The sequence below is a fragment of the Prunus avium genome, chromosome 1, assembly GCF_965620075.1.
Source record: "Prunus avium chromosome 1, drPruAviu1.hap1.1, whole genome shotgun sequence".
Lineage (NCBI taxonomy): Eukaryota > Viridiplantae > Streptophyta > Magnoliopsida > Rosales > Rosaceae > Prunus > Prunus avium.
The window spans coordinates 53,610,323-53,632,280 of record NC_142284.1 but is presented as its reverse complement, the minus strand read 5'-3'; the positions used below and the strand labels follow the sequence as shown (position 1 = coordinate 53,632,280).

General features: G+C 36.5%; 4 protein-coding genes across 5 annotated transcripts; 2 read left to right on the top strand and 2 right to left on the bottom strand.

Moving 5' to 3' along the window:
- Positions 1-37: 37 nt before the first annotated feature.
- LOC110769098 (cytochrome c oxidase subunit 5b-2, mitochondrial) lies at positions 38-2,463 on the bottom strand. Its single transcript, XM_021973000.2, has 6 exons — positions 2,194-2,463; positions 1,679-1,755; positions 1,513-1,563; positions 693-762; positions 512-591; positions 38-367 (listed from the first exon to the last, which is right to left on the bottom strand). Exons 1-6 carry the CDS (start codon positions 2,378-2,380, stop codon positions 323-325), a joined length of 510 nt encoding a protein of 169 aa, XP_021828692.1. The 5' UTR covers positions 2,381-2,463; the 3' UTR covers positions 38-322.
- A 711-nt stretch (positions 2,464-3,174) lies between these two features.
- LOC110769106 (Cyclophilin-like peptidyl-prolyl cis-trans isomerase family protein) lies at positions 3,175-10,852 on the bottom strand. Of its 2 annotated transcripts, XM_088246433.1 has the most exons (14): positions 10,777-10,852; positions 9,944-10,093; positions 9,739-9,793; positions 9,400-9,488; positions 9,098-9,122; positions 7,808-7,846; positions 7,332-7,449; positions 7,025-7,152; positions 6,497-6,866; positions 5,965-6,086; positions 5,308-5,515; positions 4,325-5,218; positions 4,139-4,210; positions 3,175-3,838 (listed from the first exon to the last, which is right to left on the bottom strand). In XM_088246433.1, the coding sequence occupies exons 2-14, from the start codon at positions 10,019-10,021 to the stop codon at positions 3,505-3,507; spliced, it is 2,532 nt and encodes an 843-aa protein (XP_088102559.1). In that variant the 5' UTR covers positions 10,022-10,093; positions 10,777-10,852; the 3' UTR covers positions 3,175-3,504. The 2 variants fall into 2 exon arrangements, with proteins under 2 accessions (XP_088102559.1, XP_021828702.1); XM_021973010.2 differs by lacking the exons at positions 9,098-9,122; positions 9,400-9,488; positions 9,739-9,793; positions 9,944-10,093; positions 10,777-10,852 and adding an exon at positions 8,130-8,228.
- Positions 10,853-12,236: 1,384 nt separating this feature from the next.
- On the top strand, positions 12,237-15,392 carry DNMT2 (DNA methyltransferase-2). The gene is made up of 10 exons (XM_021973002.2): positions 12,237-12,395; positions 12,489-12,599; positions 13,033-13,126; positions 13,205-13,323; positions 13,409-13,531; positions 13,643-13,985; positions 14,296-14,390; positions 14,654-14,719; positions 14,822-14,886; positions 15,070-15,392. The coding sequence occupies exons 1-10, from the start codon at positions 12,321-12,323 to the stop codon at positions 15,146-15,148; spliced, it is 1,170 nt and encodes a 389-aa protein (XP_021828694.1). The 5' UTR covers positions 12,237-12,320; the 3' UTR covers positions 15,149-15,392.
- A 906-nt stretch (positions 15,393-16,298) lies between these two features.
- Positions 16,299-21,435, top strand: LOC110769116 (uncharacterized). The gene is made up of 4 exons (XM_021973022.2): positions 16,299-16,526; positions 16,977-17,401; positions 17,601-18,338; positions 19,430-21,435. The coding sequence occupies exons 2-4, from the start codon at positions 17,000-17,002 to the stop codon at positions 19,475-19,477; spliced, it is 1,188 nt and encodes a 395-aa protein (XP_021828714.1). The 5' UTR covers positions 16,299-16,526; positions 16,977-16,999; the 3' UTR covers positions 19,478-21,435.
- Positions 21,436-21,958: the final 523 nt, after the last annotated feature.

Sequence of the window (21,958 nt, the reverse complement as noted above, 5' to 3'; positions counted from 1 at the left end):
TAGATAAATAGAAAGTAAAAGAAGATTATACAAGGTATTCCGATCAAAATATAGCCATCAAGTTTTCTTTAAAAAAAATGTAGTAATCGATTATTTTATCTTCAGACACAATTCAAAACTATTGGCGACTCAAAAGAATCGAGTTCTAATTAACAGACCATGAAACCAAAATTATCACCAACTCGAGCATCGCCGAGCGCAATCTCAACTAAGCATCACCGGTAAACAAACAAAAAAGAATTATTAAAGCTACACAGTATAAAGACTGCCTCCTCATCAAATTAATCAAAATTTTATTTTCGCAACAAACTTGTTAGCCAGATCAATGATGACCATCTGGCGGACCTCCTGGGCCAACCACTTCCAACTGTAACAAAATTTAACATAAATTAGACATGTCTATTCATTCAAGTAAGTTTATCCAGTACTAAGGTGTAAAAAAGACTACAAAGTAAAAATTTCACCATCCCTCAGAGTACAGATAAAGAAAGAATAAGGCTCAGTCAGTCACCTTAAAATATTGAGTACAGACAGGGCATTCATGTGGCTTTCCTTTCTCCAGCCAAAACCACACAACATCATGCTCATCTTCTGCAGACATAAATATTCATAAATTACAGTTAGCTCTGCAACTGTGGAATGACTTAGTTGAGAAGGAATGAGAAAAGATGTAACGAAGTGGAGTACTATACCTCCTCCCTCAATACCAGGGCATCCAACTATTCTTTTGTCATAGTAGGACTTAATTATCGCTGGTGCTTCCTACAAGACAGAAATATAATAGGATTAGTCACATTAGAATGTGATTGAAGACCACATATTGTCAGCTTAATGGAAGACATGGTGTACACTTTCTTATCCAATGTGAATTTACACGAGGAAATGAGAGGTAGGATGCACGAAGAGGACTGGTAAGCATATTTTTAATTACTTGACAAAGAGACGGGGAATCCCCGAATTATTAGGAATTATCAAGATTAGGTATACATTCAAAAGACTTCCATCCCACCTGCTTGAAACAACTTCTAAGATCCAGACGATTAGTCCTTTTTTTTCAACTAAATTAGGTGCTCATGGCAAGTGCATCTTGTACAAGGGTGAAGTGCAAAATGTGGTGGTAACATTAAACATTTTCCCCTTCTTCATAAATATGATTTTGATTACGCATAAGGGGAAAATAAGTTAATTATTGGGGAAATGGAGATGAAAGGGACAAAGTGCATTGGAGAAGATGTAAACTTATTGTCGCCAAAAATAATGTGAAAACTGTGCCACATGCAAGACATACATCTTGGAATATGAAGAGTGAAAGAAAATTGCTTATCTGTTTTAAGAAATGCTTCAATTGTATAAAAATTTCCACTCATGGGGTCATAGAGCACAGTTATCAAACACACTTGTGAATGAAGTAGCAAGAACATATTAGAAATTCTTGAAGTTCTTTCCCACTTTACAGACTAACTATAATGAAAGAAATCCAAACAAATGCATGAGTTAAATTAGAACCACTACCTTGGTACCAAAAGGACCAACTGGATAATTGATTTCAAGAACGTTCCCTCCCTGCATACAAACATATAATGAGATCAAACCACTAAATAGCCTATAATTCAGGAACTCTCATATTCTTAAAACGCAAAAAGAAAAAATAGCAAAAACAACATTAGTAATCATTAACCTCAAGCTCGGCCGCAAGCTCCTCACGCTCGTGACCCGTTGCAATGGGCATAACATCCTCAACCTTCTTCTTCAAAGCTTGATATCACGAAAAGAACATAATCAACACATTATGCATAAAACTTCCAACTCTTCAGACCACACTGAAGATTAGGGTTTCAATATTAGAAATTCTAAATTTTCTGGTAACGGGTGCCAGTAGAACCAGGACCTGTTGACCTGTGATTGCACCACAGAGCCAACAGGAGGACCGGCGGCGAGAAATTTTAGATTTTGATTAATAACTTAATCATAATCTTAAGACCCAATTCTACATTTGATTTTCGAAATCCAACAATAACTAATTTTGCCTCGATTCTCCTACATTTTCCCGGTAACCAAACAGACAAGAACAAAAAGTAATACGTGACTAACCTAATCAGGATCAGAACAATAGCAAAAGTTGAACCTGAACACAAAAAGTCGACTATTTTTTCATTTCTAATTCTCTGAAAGACAAAGAAAATGGAGACGCACCAGAAGAGGAAGCGCCGGTGGCGTGGGGGAAGGAGGGAGGCGGGGATCTCGGCAACGGCGTCGACGAAGGGGAAGACGCTGAAGAGATTAGGAACCTACGGGTGAGATTGAGAGATGAGGATCTGCATGAGGCTGATGCGAGGGCTTGAAGCTGAGCTGAGGAAGAAGATGCCACTCGCCTCCACATTTTTGCAGCGTCTGAGTCACAAACAGAAACAATTTGTTACTCTGACTCTCTCTCTCTGCCAATTTTTATACGAGTGTCGCTGTGAGAGTGAGATAGCGAGAATTTTGGCTCCTTTTTTTTATTTTTTTTATTTTTATTTTTGACATTTTTTGTTGTATTGGGTCGGGTCAACTATCCTTCGTATCGGGTGAATCTTTTTAATAGGATAATCTCCACTAAGAAAGGTAGTATTTGATTCATTCAAACTAATCATTATGTTTGGAGCTGGTCCTAGTAACTTCTCTCTTCCAACAAAAAAATAAAAAAATATACTCATATTTTCAACTGAAATTAAAGTCTCGTTTGGGAATGTTTCTGTAAGAAACATTTTTGTTTATCACCGCTTTTTAGAAGTACTATTATTAGAAGAATGTCTTGAAAATCCAAGTGCTTCTCCTAAACAGGCTTGTAACCGAAAAGCACTTGTAGGCTTGTAACCGAAAAGCACTTGTAAGTTTTTAAGAAACACTCATAAACATGCCCTAAAATCATAAACCAAATTGATCATATCGGAGTATTTTACAAAAAGCCGACAAGGAATTCCATTAATAACCGGCCGGTTCAATCCTTGGAACTACAAGTCATTTGCCCAATACAAACATTTTAGACATTGATTTTGACAAATTCACTTTTCCAAAGTAGGGGAAATTTGTGAACAATGTTCAATTTTTTTTAGGAGTTCAGACAGAAAACCCCAGGTTAGTGAAATTGACCTGTCAACGACAGTCGAAAGTCAAAAGTCAAACACCCACAACGAAACCTGAAACAGCCATTATGTAAAAGACCTTGGAATGTATATCAAATCAAATGATCTCGAATTACAAAAAAACATAGAATTATGACATCTCGCGCAATCTGCATAATTCTCATGGGTAAATTCCATCTACTACAACAAAACCCACATCAACAATTTCGCATGCCTCATATTGACCCACATAATATTCACTTCTCAACATGTATGCTTAAACGTGCCAATTATTGATAATCTACGCTACAGTCGATAACACCGGTAAAAACTACCAATCACTAGGCGCTCCAGGCAAAGCAGGATAAAGCAACCCCCTTTGCTACTACAATATTATCTTTCAACTCGAGTCCGGCGAACCGTCACCATAAGAAACCAGGCCCTTCTTTCCGTCTGGGCTTCCCGACGATGATGATCTAGACCTGGCTTTCCCCGTCCGAATTGGAGACTTGGAGTCCGGAGAGGACCTTGATTCTGATGGGCTCCTGCTTCTAGAAGGAGATCTTCCCCTCTCAACCCGAGGAGAGGCACGTGATCTAGCCACCTCCACTGGAGAGTGACTACGGCTCCGAACGGGACTATGACTCCTGATGGGGCTACGGCTACGACTATAGTGTCGGCTGCGGTAACGGGGGCTGCGTGATACAGGAGTTCTGCTTCTTCTGCTTCTGTATCTGCAGGTAAGTGTTAAATGAAATCACAGTCAAAGGTTGCATAATCCACCACAAACAGAACAATGAAGGAGAAACACAAGTATATGGCATTAAAAAGTTCCGTGGCCAACTACCAAGAAGTTGTATTGCACATATGCATTTACCTATTTTGTCATTTTTTTAATCTTGTAAAAGCACCAAACAAGATCTTGGCTCTATACAGTTTTACCAACAAGCAACTCAACATAAGCAGCCTCATTGTTGAAATCTAGTCAAGCGCAGTAGATAAAGCAGAAGCATATAAGAGGCAAGATCACATACCTAGGAGGTGTTCTTCTTGGTGGACTTCTATAACGCCTCGGGGAGTACCTGGACCTTCTGTAACTTGAATATCTAGAAACACAAACGGCCATATACAAAAAAGGGGTAGACGCTTAATCACCACATGATCCACGCTACATAATATGGTAAAAGAGCTTTACTAAAAAAACAAGGACTTGCAATTACCTGTCACGATCACTTCGACCACCACCATAACGATAAGATCTCACAGGAGATAAAGAAGGGGTTCTGTACCTCCGTGCATAAGAGTATCGCTGACTGAAACCCCGCCCCCTTCTAATGCGCTTCGGTGACCCATCAGGTGAAACACTTCTAGACAAGCTCCTCCCCCGATCTGGTGATGGAGGTGACCTTACCCTGCGCACTACTGGGCTAGGGCTCCTTGAATAGCTACGACGGTTATTCCCAGTCGGAGCTCTGAACGGACTGCGGCTAGTGCTTTTCCTAGAAGGAACCCTACCCGAGCTTCTGCTTGCACTCCTTCGAGAAGATCTCACTGGGCTTCTGCTTATGCTTCTTGAATCCCTTACAGGGCTTCTGCTAACTGATTTAAGCAACGATTTTCTAGGTGGACTTCTGCTTATGCTTGAAGCTCTGACAGGACTTCTGCTAATTGATTTATGTGGTGCTTTTCTAGGTGGACTTCTGCTTATGCTTCTTGGAACTTTTACTGGGCTTCTGCTGAATGATTTACGCGATGTTTTCCTTGGTGGGCTCCTGCTTACACTTCGTCTAGGGCGGGATACAGGACTCCTGATGATTCTTTGAGACCGCGCTTTCAATGGACTCCTACCCCTCCGGCCCCTCACTGGACTTCTGCTGAAACCTCTGGCTGGACTTCTGCTGAAACCTCTGGCTGGGCTTCTGCTGCTGTCACTTCTAACAGGACTCCTGCTGATGCTCCTGCTCCTTTGAGGGGCCCGAGGAGGGCTTCTACTAACACTTGAACTCCTGCTTTCACTCCGTTTGGGACTTAAGCTTGGGCTCTTGGTCAGACTCCTCCTGGGACTAATACTCATACTCTTACTCATGGCCCTCTTGGGACTCAAGCTTCGGCTCCTGCTCATCAACTTTTAATAAAATACCAGATCTGGAAGAATCGGTAAGCATAAAGAATAACTGAGGTGTGACAAGAATGGAAAGAAGACCTAGATTTTCCCGGGTGATCATCAACTATGTCAGGCTGTCTATCTGCACTTTTGTCATATTTAACACCTGCTCCATGGCCATTGCTCCGCTTCTCTCCATTTTCCTTGGGAGATGCACCTTCTTTCTCAAGCACTTCTGCTTCCTCCCTCTTTTTATGGTGAACTGACGCAGCAGCATCATCCACGGCATTGGGGGATTGGTTTCCAACTGCAGAAATTACAGAAAAGCATGAATATAAGACCCAAATCAATTAGTGAGAGAACAAAAACAGTGTCTTGAGTACTCCATGCAGGTGGGCTAGGTAAATGATAACAAAAATCACAGTTCAAGCATCGGTTTGACCCGTTCACTAATAAGATGGTGAACCCCAAACCCCTATCGCAACAACCCAAACACTAACAGCTTATTGTTGCTCACTTGTCCAACCCAAACACCACCCCCCAACCCCCAATTAAAAGAAACAAAGTAACAAACTGAAGGAAATGAACAAGTAGGATCTTAAGGTAAGAAACTGATGGCAGCTTAATCAAATATATTCTAGAAAAATAAAACAGTCGAAGAAACTGTTATTGAAAGCACAGCAACAATAATTATCATAACGGAAGTGCCACAATTTAAGAATGCAGAATGGAAGCAAATGAAATTAGTTAAAGTACCAGCTTTTTCAGAAGTGTCCTTCTTAGACTTTCGATCCTTCCTTTTGGCATCAAGGCCATCATGTTCATGGTCACTGTCACTTTCAATTTCACTGTCGGTATCCGTAAGACCGTCCGATGCCCTTAAGAACAGAATTAAAAACATCAGATTGTAGACTTAATAAAACATGTACCATGTTTCAAATAGGTGTTCCTATTTAGAAAAATAATATATAACGGTTTTGTTTCACCCAACAAAAACGTATCCATATGACCAACTATACACTGCCCTACCTTCAACTACTCCCTCCTAATGATCCAAAAATGTAAATTAAGACACAGCTCTCTTCCACTGCTAACAACTAAGACACATAACAGGCAACATCAACCAATGTAACAACGCTTTTAACAGCACAAGACAAGGACCCGTGGCCGTACATAAGCAAGTGCTCAAGTGGTAAGTAAACAAAAATTGTTTATACAAAAGTCTGAGCAGTCATAGGTGAACCAGAAAAGGGACTTTGGAATTATAAATAAACATTCAGCATACAACCTTCTTGATCTGGTCTTAGATTTCTTTTCCCGCCGCCTTCGCTTTCTGTCACGCCGTTTATCCCGCCTTTTTCCACGTCTATGCCTGTCTCTTTTAGAAGATCTCTTTCTTTTCTTACGCCTGTCATCACTTGAAGAACTAGCATCAGTCGATGAGGACACATATGAATCAGAATCACTATCTGGCTCGGATGACTCCGATTCAGAATCAGAGGAACTATCCGATTCAGATGTTGAATCGTATCTCCTTCTCCTCCTCTTCCTTCTATCTCTAGAAGATTTCTTGTGCTTTCCCTTCCGCCTCACTTCATGACTATTAGCATCTGAAGAAGCATCCTTTCCCACTTTCACTTTACTTATTTTCTTTTTGTCTGCACATACAAACATTCAAATAAAACAATTAAGGATATAAAAAAAGTATGGTACTACAGAAAAACTCAGGCTTTTTATAGCCCTTAGATACCAATACTATTTCATATTGCTCAGAAATTAGATAAGATACTCCAACTAGTTCTTCCATAATCATTACCTTCGTTATGTTCACCACAATTGATGACTTTAACTAATACAGTTGGATTCCCATCTTCATCACCCGCATTTTCAATCTTTTTCAAGACTTCATGCCCCTGAGCAAGCTTCCCAAAAACTATATGCTTTCTGAAAAGTGATACACAAACACAACTGTGATTATACTGAAGAAACCAAAACATCAGATCAGGCTATTGAACAGACTGAGGAAATCAGAAATTACCACCAATTTATGAGACTACAGACTAAACAGGGAACAATAAGAATTATTTACAAAAAAAATTTAACAAACAAGCAAAAAAGCATACCTGTCAAGATTGTGGTTAGTCGCAAAGGTGATAATGAAATGAGAACCTAAAGAGTCACGAACAGCAACAGGCATAGATAGAATGCCAGGTCCAGAGTGTTTTAGCACAGGCGACTCATCTGAAGCAAAATGTCAACTAATATTTAGTACTACTCAGGAACATTCCCAAAATAAATAATGTTGAACTATTACTTAACTAAGCCACAAAACAAATGCATATTAACAGAAAGAACCAGGCACATTCATAAACAACCCTGTTCTTCAGCAATGAATACAATCCCTACTTAAACAAGCTTGTGACTGTGAGACACAATCATAAGCACTTAATACTACCAAACTAACTGGGCAGCAAAATGGCTACATATTTAGACACCAAAGAGTGAAGTCAACATAGTGTATTGATATACACAAGTATATATTTGGGCTTATAGAAAGATTGAAGAGAAAGTGAAGAAAAGGCTATGGTCACACTGTTACCTGGAAACTTCTCACCATAAATGCTTTCACCAGCTGTACCTGCAGAACAAACATAAAAGACCAGTAAAACTCAAACTCAAGTCATGTTAAGGAGGACCTCCCACAACCCTTCGCATCATTAGGCTAAAATTCAGAAAATGAGCAGCATTACCAAAATAATGTTGTCTTTGGTAGTTTTCATGTACTAAACACTTTTGCTCATAAAAAAAAGAAGTGATTTACAGCAATTTTTTTTACAACAATAGATTTAAAGCAATGAAGATTTCACAACTCATATTGCTATACAGCCCAAGATCCAATTTATGCTTCTAGGTCAGCTCACCAGGGATTGATCCCTATCCCAATCTAGGGACCTTGGGAATCATGGTTGGAAACGATTGTGTTACAGGCTATTCTGGATATCTCCTTCCCACCTAGTTCTATACCACTTCATTTTTAGCTCAAGCAAGACCCTCCTGATTTTCCAAAACCATCATAGCTTCAACCAACATGGACTTATGAATTAAACCCTAAAGCAAAAGTTCAGGAAAATAAGATAAAAGGTATTTGCACAAACATAACAAAGACGTAGTCTTTTACCGCTAACGACAAAGAAGTAAACTTAAGACCTAACAGACACAATCAGAACTTGATCTTCAATTATTATAACAAAGTCAACACCTTTTGTCAACTCAGAACCCCAAGATGCATAAAACAGCATTGGTATTTTCCAATAAATTTCCTACTCGACAAACATCAATATAATTATCAGCCATGAATATTGGTGTTCAAATCACAATACGAAAGCCTAAATGAAATTATATTTACCAATTTAACGGCATTCATCTAAAACAGACTGCAATCTGCCTTCTTATTTTGGTAATTGTACTTTTCAAACACTATTATAAGCATCATTTCAGATAAATAGTATGCTCTTTCATCTACTATCATTGCATGAAAATAAGTCTTACCAGACTGTAATCAACCCTTTATTTCTTATAGAATTTCTTGAAAGTCAGTATTTGTTAACTTAAACCTATATTCATCAACAGTTCTCTATTTTCTACTCATTGCATTTCCAAAGAACTGGTAATCTAATCAATCCTTTTGCTTAAAGAAAGGGAAAATCTAATTGAATGATTTAAGAGTCAGACAATGTGAAACATGATTTTGGTCTAGGTTTAATATGCAAGATGATGGAAAAAATGGGACGTTAAACATAATGACTGCAGAGAAATAAGAAAACATAATGACTGCAGAGAAATAAGAAAACATAATGACTGCAGAGAAATAAGAAAACATAATGCATACCATCTCTTTTGATAAAATCGCCACCCTGCAAAATAAACAAGAATCATTAATCCCTCTAGGTAAAAAGGAAAAGAGAACGCAGAACTGGTTTGAGCATGACGAAGCTTAGTAAAATTTTGAGGATACACAACTTAGTAAGTACAACCTTAAAACTATATCACAAGAAAAGCAGTCGTGACCATCAGCCCTGTATCCTACAGAATAAACAAGGGTAACTGACTAAAAGACAAACCACTGCTAAGGCATGCTCAACCAGAAAACCCTATGAAAGACAAATCTAAAAGCAAGGCAAGGAGGCATACCTGTGCTATATAACCTTTTATAATGCGATGGAAAAAAGACCCTTTGTAGTGCAACGGTCTTCCACTTTTTGGACCGATTCCCTTTTCCCCTGAGTATTCAACAAAACAATAAGATATCAGAAAACCAAGCCTTCTGGTTATAGTCTGATACAATACTCCCTGAAACTGACTACCTCCACCGGCCCCAAAGGAAAAAAAAGTGGAATCTTATAATCATTACAAGAAATTGATTAGGTGAGTGTTCAAGTCCATATAGGAATTCATGGGCACAACACAAGTTGGTTATAGAAGACGAATATGTCATTACATGAGCTAAATGAAAGTTACAGAATATATTACCTGTACAGAGAGCACGGAAATTTTCTGCAGTTTTGGGAGCAACATCAGAGAAAAGCTGCAAAACAATTGCCAAGGAAAGATTAAAGGTCAAACTCAAAAGTAAATGCAAGGATAGTCACAAAGCTGGAATGGAGACAAACAGCAAGAACCACATCATTCATGAAAGAAGATATATCCACTGGTTATTTTAGTTCAGAAACAGTACCTCAAAAACCATTCGTTCAACAGGATCGCCATCGACGGACACATCCATAAAAACCAGGGGGTTCTTCTTCTTTGTCATTTTTTGTCTTTCAGAAATGAAACTCAAGCTGATATAACCACTGATATAATGAAGTAATCGTACATCACTGAGGTCATCACCAAAGTCATTAGTAAACTGACAAATAAAAACTAAAAATTGAACTATTACTCAATTACTCTGGCACAATATGCTAGGTTCTCCATGAATATTGGAACTCAAGGTGTCAGAAAAAACGACCAAACTGGACATAGAAATTGTCACAGTTCCAGGCGTAATACACGACTAAAACCACTAACACCAGTAAGAATCTAAACACGCAGACATCCATTAAGTTTAACACCAGGAATAATTAGACTAAATATTATCATGGATCCAGTATAAGCGCTTAATAAGCGAACCCAGATCAAAAAATGTCAAGGTAATCCTTAATCAAACACGTCACTAACACAGTTTTCCTCACCTACACACCCACACACTGTCCAAATACCAAATCAAGCTCCGAAACCTTAAACCCTAGCTAAATTCCCACAAACCCTAAAAACCAATGCATGCGTAAAACTTGATATTTACAGCATCAGGCTAAACACAAGACATATTTTGCTTTATTTCTCAGCGAAATTTACAATTACGAATTCACAGCTACAGCAAAAAATTAAAGAAAATTAAAATAAAATAAAAATACCTACGAGATATTTGTATGTACGTAAACATTAGATTTACCCGACTAAATAGAGGGAAAATGAACTGTTACAACTGGAAAAAGAAGCAATGAAACCCTAGAGAGTTCACCTGAGAGACGCTGAGCCACAGAAAAGTGACGACGAGATGAGAGAGTGAGGTCTGTCGAAAAATACCTAAGTGCCGCAACATATATAAGGGGCCTAGCTGCTTCTGCTGTGATGGAATTACTAGACTGTCCCTGTTCTTGTTAATGGGATCTGGACAATATTGTCCTTCGCGCCTGGGTTGTCCCTTTTCATTTTTCCTTCTAAAAATGTTATTTTCCATTTATGATGGAAACATTTGCATATTGCATTGCATCTTTCTTTGATGAATTTGTATGCGTTGTTTTTTTTTTTCTATTTTTACTTTATTACCCATAAGTTCTTAATGAAAATACTTTTTTTAATATAATCGATATTGAAAGATTGTTTTTTTATTTCTATTTTTACTTTATTACCCATAAGTTCTTAATGAAAATACTTTTTTTTATATAATCGATATTGAAAGATGGAGAATTAAGAGTTCATGTGCGACATAATTAATGAATGCTCTTGACTACTTAAACTATAAATCGCTCATTTTTAATTAAAATACTTAAAAGAGTACATATGCTAGTCTTTGTATCTATTAGGGGTTGAAATAACATAATTTATCAAGTGTCGTCTTGTAAGTAAGTGTGTTTTTTTATATATAAATAATACTAGAGGAGGAGTTTTCTCTCACACGCACTGTCAAGATGTCATGAGAGTTAAAAAACGAGACCATTGAACTAGACCTTGTTGGCAATAAATAATTGTAGTTTATCATAAAACCAATCTCGTTAAAATATATAACAAATTCTTTATGCTCCAAATGTGAACTATAAGAATGGATGTCACAAGTGTGTCAAAGTATGAAAGCTTAACTAAGTTACATAATCAATGAATAATTTGAAATCCATCACATTTCAATATTTTGAAATTATAATCAACTGTGATAACTCATCTTTTAATACACATATTTTTGTTATATATTTTTGTTGTTTGAGCCAACGGGGTTTAGCCTGGTGGAAAATGACATTGACTTGCAAACTAGGGGTCTCAAGTTCGAACCTTATTACACCTTAGTAGTTTGTGTGTGAAAAACCCCTCTCACCTTGTAGTTTAGATTATCACTTATATTAAAATAAAAAAACACTTTCATTGTTCGAAATGGTGAATGACTCAACCTTTTAGTATTTTCTTAATCAATAAAATCATTATCTCATTATCATTTAAATTGAGGATTTTTTTTTTCTTTTAAGGGAGAGGGTAGACAATATTTAGACTCTTACAATGACATGAGTGAAGGATTACACTAAAATCCTTTATTGTTAGATATCCACAATCTTATAATTAAGCTAAACAAATAGTCTAATGAGTTGGGAGCATGAATTAGTCAAATGAGAATTCCATTTAAAGATGTTGGTGGAAAAAAATCCACTTATTTTTCGGAGTTGAGGTCTAAAATTGAAAAGTGATGTTTTAAAAGATGGTTAAAAAATCATCCTTGAAAAATGAGAACGAACGGCATGTCGTTTGTGTTCGAAAGCTTATAGCGATTAACGGGTCGCTCAACTCAACCAGTCAAGGAGGCAATGGAGAAGGGTTTAGGCAAGCAGGGAGACGAGGCATGGAGGGTCCTCGAGTTCTACAGCGGTATTGGTGGCATGGTAATTAGCAAACCCATATACCCAAAACCCATTTTGCTTCCACTTTAGAAGTCTTTAACGATTTGCTCAAGTTTGTATCTTTGTGATTGTTAGAGGTACTCGCTGATGAAGGCTGGAGTGAATGCCAAAGTCGTGGAAGCATTCGACATCAACGACACAGCTAACGATGTTTACCAGCACAATTTCGGCCACCGTCCCTATCAGGTTCTTTCCTCTTTTGCAGTTCAATTTTTGAGTCCAAATTGAAGCTGTTTTATTATACAGTATATAGATGTAAGTAAAAATTTGTGTTGTTTGTTTGACCACTGAAGGATCAAAAGTTTGTATATTTATGGTTACCCAATTTATTTTTCTTGCATTTATTCTCTTAGATGCTCAAAGTTTGGAGTTTTTGAGGTTTTTGGTCTTTGTCTTCCAACTTGCTCTATATTGGGTCAGTTTGGATTTAAACCATTTGTTCAAAAATGTCCGGACTAGTGACTACCTGTAGTCTGCGTCCAATATTGGGGCTCAAAGCTGCTTTTGCCTTCCCATTATTGATGTTTGGATTTTCAGCTTCTCAGACAGGGTATTTAGTAGAACTACCTGAATTCACCTTGTACCAACAAAAAAAATAATAATATTTGTGTTCGTGTAGGGTAATATCCAGAGCCTTACTGCTGCCGATGTCGACAGGTATGGAGCGGATGCATGGCTTCTTTCTCCTCCTTGTCAACCTTACACTCGACAAGGTTAGTTTATCATCATTGTCCTGTTTACTGATATATGACATTAATTTGCATAGATTTTCACTAGCTACTTATGGATAGGTCTCCAAAAGCAATCTGGTGATGCTCGGGCTTTTTCATTTCTCAACATTCTTGAGTTGATACCACACACTTCGCAACCTCCAATAATGTTATTTGTGGAAAATGTTGTTGGATTTGAGGTTTATTCCTGGAAGTTTTAGCTTAATTATAGGTAAAACTATTGATTTGTTTTTATTTGATTTCCTTTTTTTTCCCTGGTTGCAGACATCTGATACGCATACGAAAATGATAGAGATATTGCGAAGAACTAATTTTATTACGCAGGAGTTCATATTAAGTCCGTTACAGTTTGGTGTGCCATATTCCAGGCCACGCTATTTTTGCCTGGTAGTCTCCTCTCTCTCTGGTTCCTAGTCATTCAGAAAATCTGGGAGCTCTCGTGCTCTTCTTCTTTCCAAGAGTATTAATCTATAAATCATATATTCATTTATCCTGCAGGCAAAGAGGAAACCTTCAACCTTTCAGAGTCAACTTTTCAATAATCAGCTTCTTCAGTCCCCAGGGCCATTATTTAGGCATACAAATGCTGAGGAGACAGTGTTCTGTGAACTTGATGAACCACAAGAGAGCTGGGATAGGATGCTTGAATCTTGTGAGCCTATAGAAAGCTTCCTTGAATTCAAGAATTGCAGTGACCAATCAGAGTCCAATTTTGTGGACACCACTACTGTTTCTACAGATAGTGATGAAGTTTTGGATGAAGGGAATGAATATTGTAGCGGTGCCCTATATCAGTACTCTGTTCCATTGAGCTTGATAGAGAGGTGGGGAAGTGCCATGGGTATCCTTTTTTCTTTTATTACTGTCCATTATTGATTGTAAATATAAATTCTTAACAGAAATATCCTAGGTCTGGAATCCACGGAAACTCCCTAAGAGTGGAAACGCAGAAATGTTATTGAAAATGGATGCTTATGCCTCCTATAGTACAAAAGTTAGACAGAAAATAAGTCCTGTTCTGCTAGAATTTAAGGAAGAAAAAAGAAGGATCCTTGTCTTACACCATCATTTATGCTATTTTTATTGAATAACTCTCTCTCTCTCTCTCTCTCTCTCTCTCTCTCTCTCTGAGGATCCTTAACACGACTCAGATATTGTCTATCCTGATTCAAAGCGATGCTGTTGTTTTACAAAAAGTTATTATCGATATGTGAAGGGTACAGGCTCCCTTTTAGCAACTCTGCAGGTAAAGTATCAATTTAGACATGAAAAAAGTTACATTCACAGCATGAAATTTGGGATTTTGAGTCAAATATAAAAAGATGACACATTTGATTAGTATAAATCACATGTTAGATTGTTGATACTTAAGCACTCAGGTGCACTTATTAGATTGGACCACCATCTCAAGTTCTTGTGCTCCACAGTTCAATTCCTGGTCATACCATGACTCAATATCCAATGAATTTTTTGTTGCTTGACATTTACAAAATTGTGATATATATGCAGCCAAATAACGAGGATAAAGCATCTTCACTGAAGGAGCAGTGCCTTAGATACTTTACTCCTAGGGAGGTATGCTGATTTCTTTTACATAGCTTCTTTAGTTTTCTCCTCTATTCTTGGTTTCATGTTTTTAATGTCTGTTAATTTATAATTTTTCTTTAACCGACTTAGGTTGCTAATTTGCATTCTCTCCCAGAAGATTTTCAGTTTCCACAGCAAATAAGCCTTCGGCAACGGTATGTCATTATTTTATCTAATGCTTCAGCTTCATGTGAATTAGTAGAAAATAAACAATACTGTGCCTTTTATTTGATGAAATTTATTCGGCATGTGAATTGGCATACTACAGTTAAGCATAACAGTGGTTGTTAAGCACGGCTTATGTTTTTACTTTGTCGTCCGTTTCTTTTATGCTGCAGTTATGCATTGCTGGGGAACAGTTTGAGCATAGCAGTGGTTGCTCCTTTACTGCAATATTTATTTTCTGAATCATCATGATTTTTCAAAGACACTCCAATGTAACAGATGCAGATCTCACCTACTGCGTTACGTTCAGATCACTATTTAGATCAACCAAGAAGCTTATACTTCGGTCACCAGAATTTGATATCTCTGCTGCTTATAACATGTAACCTGATATGCTTTCATTTTAAAAATGTAACCAAGGGGAGATTATAACATGTAACCTGATATGCTTGCATTGTTCAGTGTGATCGATATGTTTTTTCGGCACAAATGCCCACCCCTATGTGGAATGAAAAGATAAAGAATGATAGAGAGAAAGTAGAGTTGTCTAAAATTGCTACAATAACCAATGATTTTAAACAAATTATCAAAATTAATTTATAGTATATGTATAATTGCCTTTTCACCTAAAATTATTGACAACAAGACTTCTCACTTGAACCATGTGTTTTATGAAGCTAATTATGCAGCATATGTGCTGGCTGGAATGGGTTATAATGTTGTCAATGTCATCTTGGACTTCTAATTTTTCCTTTTTCATTTGTTTACGTCATCTATAGTATGACTAAATCTGGATGTCTTAGTTGTTGTTTTTTAGTTACAGAGAAAGAAAATAAAGTAATGCTACGAACAGTCGCTCAAGCGCGTGAAAATTCTATAATGTTTTGTTTAGTGCACAAAGCACTCGAACATGAACAATTTATTTATTTATTTTAAATCTTTTTTTCCTGCTAATTACACTAGCACTCTCTAATTGATAACCGAAACATAAAACTCTTTTTACAGCTTTAAATTTTAATTATGAAAAGCATGCATAACCTTCATTTCAAAAAGCATGCATAATCTTCATTTCAAACAAATTTATAGTTTTCATTTTTCTAAAATCAAATTTATAATTTGTTTCCTTGTTGGATACGGTCTCTTTTTCCTTTTCCTAATGCAATGTTACTTTATAATTTGTATCGCAAACTTGTCCACCAAGTTCTTTGAAATTTCTTTTTTACATTTAAAATTGACAGTTTTTTTTTTTGGTCGAAGTAAAGTTAACTTTTTAAGAAGAAAAATGAAATCTGATAGGAAATAAATAATAAATAAAATAATAAATCTCCTAAAGTTAGGTGTTAACTCAAGGGTATGCGCATTACGCACTCTCCGTTCTGGTTGAGGTAAACTTCAAACCGACGCCAAAAAGAAAAACAAATACCAAAATATAAATTCATAAACAATTTATATTTTTTTTCATTCTCACAAACAGGCAAAGGGCAAACCCTAACTTTCCAATTTTCCTCCCAATTCAAAGCTCGCAATTCTCAAGCATACAGACTCGAAATCTCTAATTGAAGCAGAAACGCAAAGAATCGAGAACAAATTTCTTCACACAGTGATCGAATTCTGCAAAATCTCAATCAAGGTTAGTCAAATCTGTTCCAATTTTTCATTTCTAGGGTTTCGAATTTACGTTCTCAATGCTTTTCTTTTTTACTTTTATGTAAAATTGGATACGTTTGGATTATCTTTTCAAAGGATTTGATGTTATTTGCGTGCCCCAGAACTCCAAGTCCTAATTTTTATTAAAGATTTGGGGTTTTTTTTTAATTATATTGGTTCAGTTTGATACCCTGGGCTATAGATTGAGTGTTTTCTTTTCTTTTTGTTTTGTCTTGTTTGATGTCAGTTAACATACTATGGTTTTGTAAACTATTTCACTTTCATCTGGAAGAGATTGTCCCTTTCTGAGTTTACTATTTTTTAGTTAACATGTGTATCTGTTGATTTATCATCTTTTTTTAATATCGTTGTTATTGATTTTCTGGAACTCTTAGGCTCTGTTTCTGATCCAAAGATTGATTTCTTGTTACAGGTTTAGTGATATTAATAGCCATCATGAGATTCAAGAAGGGGAATAAAGTGGAGATACTTAGCCAAAAGGAGGTGCCTTCGGTAGCATGGCGTTGCGCTGAGATTATCTCAGGTAATGGGCACACCTACAGTGTTAAGTATGATTGGTCTCCTGGTAAGGATAGTCAAGCAGTTGTGGAGAGAGTTCCAAGGAAGGATATTAGGCCTTGCCCTCCACCTGTTCAAAGTGCAGAGATTTTGGCAGTTGGTGATGTTGCGGAGGTGTTCAATGTTGGTTTCTGGAAAATGGCTAAGGTGTTGAAGGTTTTGGATGAAAATTATTACTTGACTAGGCTACTTGGATCTTCTGAGGAGTTTAGAGTGCACAAACATAGGATCCGGGTGCGCCAATTATGGAAAGATGACAAATGGGTTGTGATCGGAAGGGTAAACTTCTATCTGGTTCATATTGGTTTTCTGTATTTATCATTTTCTGTGCTAGTTGAATTTATTGATAACATTTTCATGCCTTAGATTTTTGTTTTGAAATTTCGTGTCTATTAAGGAACATTTGAGTGTCTGAATTTTCCTTTCTGTGGAACTTGTCTGTTTGCTTACTAATTTTCTTTTTGGTTCCTTTTGACAGGGTTCTGAAAATCGGATTAGCTCGCAAGTCCCACAATTGAATGCAAGAATAAAGCTCACAGCTGGGAATGATTGTTTACCTCCTCTGGACATCATCAGTTATCAGGATTCCCATACTGTCTCATCGAGATCATTGAAGAGAGGTTCTCCATATTGCTCGTTTTATATTGACGGATATTCACGAAAGAAGAGAGCAATTGAGAAGGGGTGTGAGCACCAACACGTTTTTTCTGGGTCCCCATCTTCCTTTCTCAAAAAGGTAGATGCTGTTGCTTACCCGCGAGAAAATCTGGGTGAAAAATACATGCAGGCTTCCTTTATTAATCGTACAACTGGATGTTTTGAAAAGGAGAGGGAAGAGTTAAATGGTGCTATTTCTTGTTCTGTTGAAAGAAGTTCAGAACTTGATGAATGTGATAGTGATGCATGCTCTGTGGGTAGTTGTAGTGTAATTAGTAGCAGTTCAAATAAGTTTTCCAGTCATAATTTAGCAGGTACTAGTCAAGATTCAGATACCCTTTCTAGTGATGCCGATTCTTTTTGTGGAGATGCGCAAGAAAATTTTTCCGTTCCTCTGGAAGAGGATGTACCAGCAGGAATCCATAGGTTAGAGTTGAATGCTTATCGCAGTACTCTGGTGGCAATGCATGCATCTGGGTCCTTAACTTGGGAACAAGAAGCGTTATTGACAAATCTCCGTATTTCACTGCACATTTCAAACGATGAACATTTGATTGAAGTAAGGAACTTAATTTCTGCAGGAACAAACCTTCATCTTAGATAACTTTTAATCTTTTGGATATTGAATACTTGGGTTTATTTCCTTTAGTACATTGTAAGAATCAGAGGATAAATAGTTACGATTTGTTGTGCGTATCTTGATTGTTCAATCTGTACTGATTAAACATGAGAAATTTGTACTAAAGAAGTTATGTACTTTATTTGATAGAGAATTGAATATTTCCAGGTTCACCATGTTGCTGTCTTTTCATCTGTTCTTAATAATGTCGCTTCACCAGTTTTTTCTCCATTGTAAGAAGCAGAGGATGTGTTGTTACATTTTTTGGGCTCATCTTAGTTGTCCATGTGCAGTGATCTAAGTATGAAAATTTTGTATTTAGAAATCTATGCACTTTACCTTATAAAGATGTGAATAGTTCCAGGTTCACCATGGTGCTGTCCTTTCAGCTGTTGTAATATATTTTACCATTTTTTTCCTTTTGGAAGGCTTGTTGTTTGTAGCTCTTTTTGGTTGGAAGAATTTTGATTTCTTTTCAGTATTAAGTGAGTATTAAACCAGAGAGAACTTGCACATATGCAGGATCTAGTCTCTTGGAGCCCAATTACACTTGTTTAGCTCTGTATCAGGCAATGACAGGATGAGCAATTGTTGCCATATGGTGTTGCTTAATTTTTAAGGATTTCTCTGTCTGAACTCTGGATTTTTGATAGGGTGAAATGAAAAACCAAGTTTCTGATCCGGGAATAAGGATCATCATAGTCTTACCACCCATGCATGTACTGCTAGCTAATCCATAATGATCCATTTTTATGTTCTTTCATTAATGATTGGTTGATTGAAATGGTATCAATGTGTATGTGGAAGATTTGTTGGTTTTTTACTGCATAACACATGGAATATGAATGTAGTTGTTGAGATGCCATTGTGCTTATGCCTTCTCACTACTATCTCTGTTTAATTCCATCCCACTCTTTTCCAATAAGCATATCTTTGGATTTACGTTAAAATAGTTTGGTTTCGTTGTTACCATGTGAATGCATACAGAGTACCATCTCATGAATCTTATTGATGAATCCCTGCACTTTCAGGGCCAAGGTTGGAGCCTTGCTTGCCTTGCCTTGCTTCCAAAGGCTTAGATGATGCTGAGGTTTGTCATCTTGGCGTATACAATGGAACTATTTATTTCGAATTTTCTTCGTAAATGACAATATGCCGCCAGAAAGTGGTACAATTATTTTCTCTGATTCTTTGATGTGATTCATTTTGGGTCTGCTGGGAACTGTGGACACATCTTCTACCAAAGCAGAACGTACGTGAACTTTGAAAAGGTTCCCAGTTTGCTTGATGCAGTTTTCCTAATTCTTTGCTGATGATATATCTCTTTATTGTTTATTAACTTTGCATTTTTTTACTTCTATAATATATTAAGTATTATATGCTTTAGATTATAACTTATGCAAATTAAGTACCATTTCCTTGTATTCTTTTAATTCAGAAAGCCCAGAAAATCGAAATTTCTGGTATCTTCTTTGATCTTATAGAAAGTTGTAGTGTTTATACGATCCGTACCATCTGTTTATTTAGACTCTTTATTCATGAGTACCTTGTGCGTTACTTGAATTTAAGTGGCTTTAAAGTTCATACAAACTATTTGGCATGCATTTGTTTCATTAAGCTACAGTTTGGACTTCAAAACTGGACCATTTATAGTTGTTTGTGTTTATATTTGATTTATGTACGCCAATGAAAGTTATCTGAAGTCATTAATATTTCTATTTTGATATGATGTGATATATTATTGAATTGGATGGTATAATGTTCTTATTATTTAAAACAATAATCTGGAAGACTTAATTTAAGTTTCTGATCTTTGAAATTATCACATTTGAAAGTGAAAACAATAAAAGTGGACCGTTGGCTACGAGAGGTAATTTGCACAACTAGAGAGAAGTCAAAGGAAATAAATAAACAAATCATTGTACAAACAAAGTAGAGAAATCTCTAAATGAAATACATTCAAAGTCTTACATTTGTAAGTAGAACCCTTTTTAACTGTTGATAACATGGAGATATGGTTGTGGAAGGTAACTTATCCAAATTACTTTGTGATCTCTAACACAGGACACATGTAAACTACTGTGACTGTGAACTTCACAATTGATTTAGGATTTGTGTGAGTGATTAAAGCAATTTGTAGTTATCTCATTATAAAAGTATCCTGGTGAATTGAATAGAACTAGTAGCACTATGTACTGTTCTAGGAATAAAGCATTTGTAGTTATCCAGTCTATTATCATCAATAACATGTGAAATTCCTTGACAATTTCCAAACAATTCTATGAACTGTTCTAGGAATAAAGCATTTGTAGTTATCTCATCAATGAATTGTTTGGAAATTGTCAAGGACTTTCACATGTTATTGATGATAATAGACTGGATAAGGCAACAGTGCTCTGTGGCAAAAGAGCAATTGACCAACACTGGTGTGGCTAAAGTGATTGCCGGCTTTGCAGCTCAGATGAAAGGATCAATTCAAATTGGCTAAGTATTTGCCCTACATAATATAATTTTTTGACAAGGTATGTACAACAATTCTTTGAATGTAATTCTCAATCCTCGGCAAAGTTAACAAAATAATGTTGTATAAAGCTCAATTTTTAGGGATTGGTTTGTACATAAACATGCTTTGTGTATCCCATTGGAATTTTGGCAGATGTTTACGGATTGAGTAATGACAGAGGAGGCTGACAAAAGTTTCACTTGGGATACTATTTAATGCAACAATCAACTGTGTAGATTCTTTTAAATGGACTAGATCTTCCTTTTAGCATTTGAAATTTTGGATTCTTCAAGGAATTCTCAAGGAAGGCCAGTTTAACTTTATTTTGCAGTTATATCTATGAACACGGCATCTTCGAGACCAGTACCAGGTCTTCCTTTTGGAAATTGCTCTGGAATGGTTGTTAGAGTTGAGACTAGAAAAATGCTGTTGCAGATCTTCAGTCCTTTTCTGTCTCATTCTTTTTGTAATATTGAATTGTGAGATATATGGATCAATGTACAGTTGAGCAATATATATTTTTTATTTGGATAATGAGAGCTTCTGTAATGCAATTGTTTATTGGAAGTACGAGATCATTAATATTATCCATTTGTTTGAAATTAGCGTATACAAAAGGTTCAAATAGCGTACGGATATTTGCGTATTCTATGTTGACATAATTTCGACCGTGGATTCATTCCAATCTGTGGTCTGATTTATAACATGGTACTCATTAAATTTTGACATTTTTTAACGGTTGATTGAATAATTACTTTTCTTTTTTATTAAACCAAGACTTTGTATGGGCAAAGAGATAACAAACATGCATGGGTGAGTTTGAATTTCAATTGCCGAATAAAAAAGAAATAACAGACGGTGGTTTTATTCATGTCTTTGACCGAAAATATTATCAGTCATTTTCGAGTCATCTTTGACCCAACTGTCCATGTAACTAACCATCTTGGGGTTTTTCTTCTTATAAATGCTCAAAAGACAAAAAAACCCCACGGAATAGAATATTATTTAGTTAAACTACGACTAAAACGGCGGAGAGTTTGACTATGTTTTTTACTTT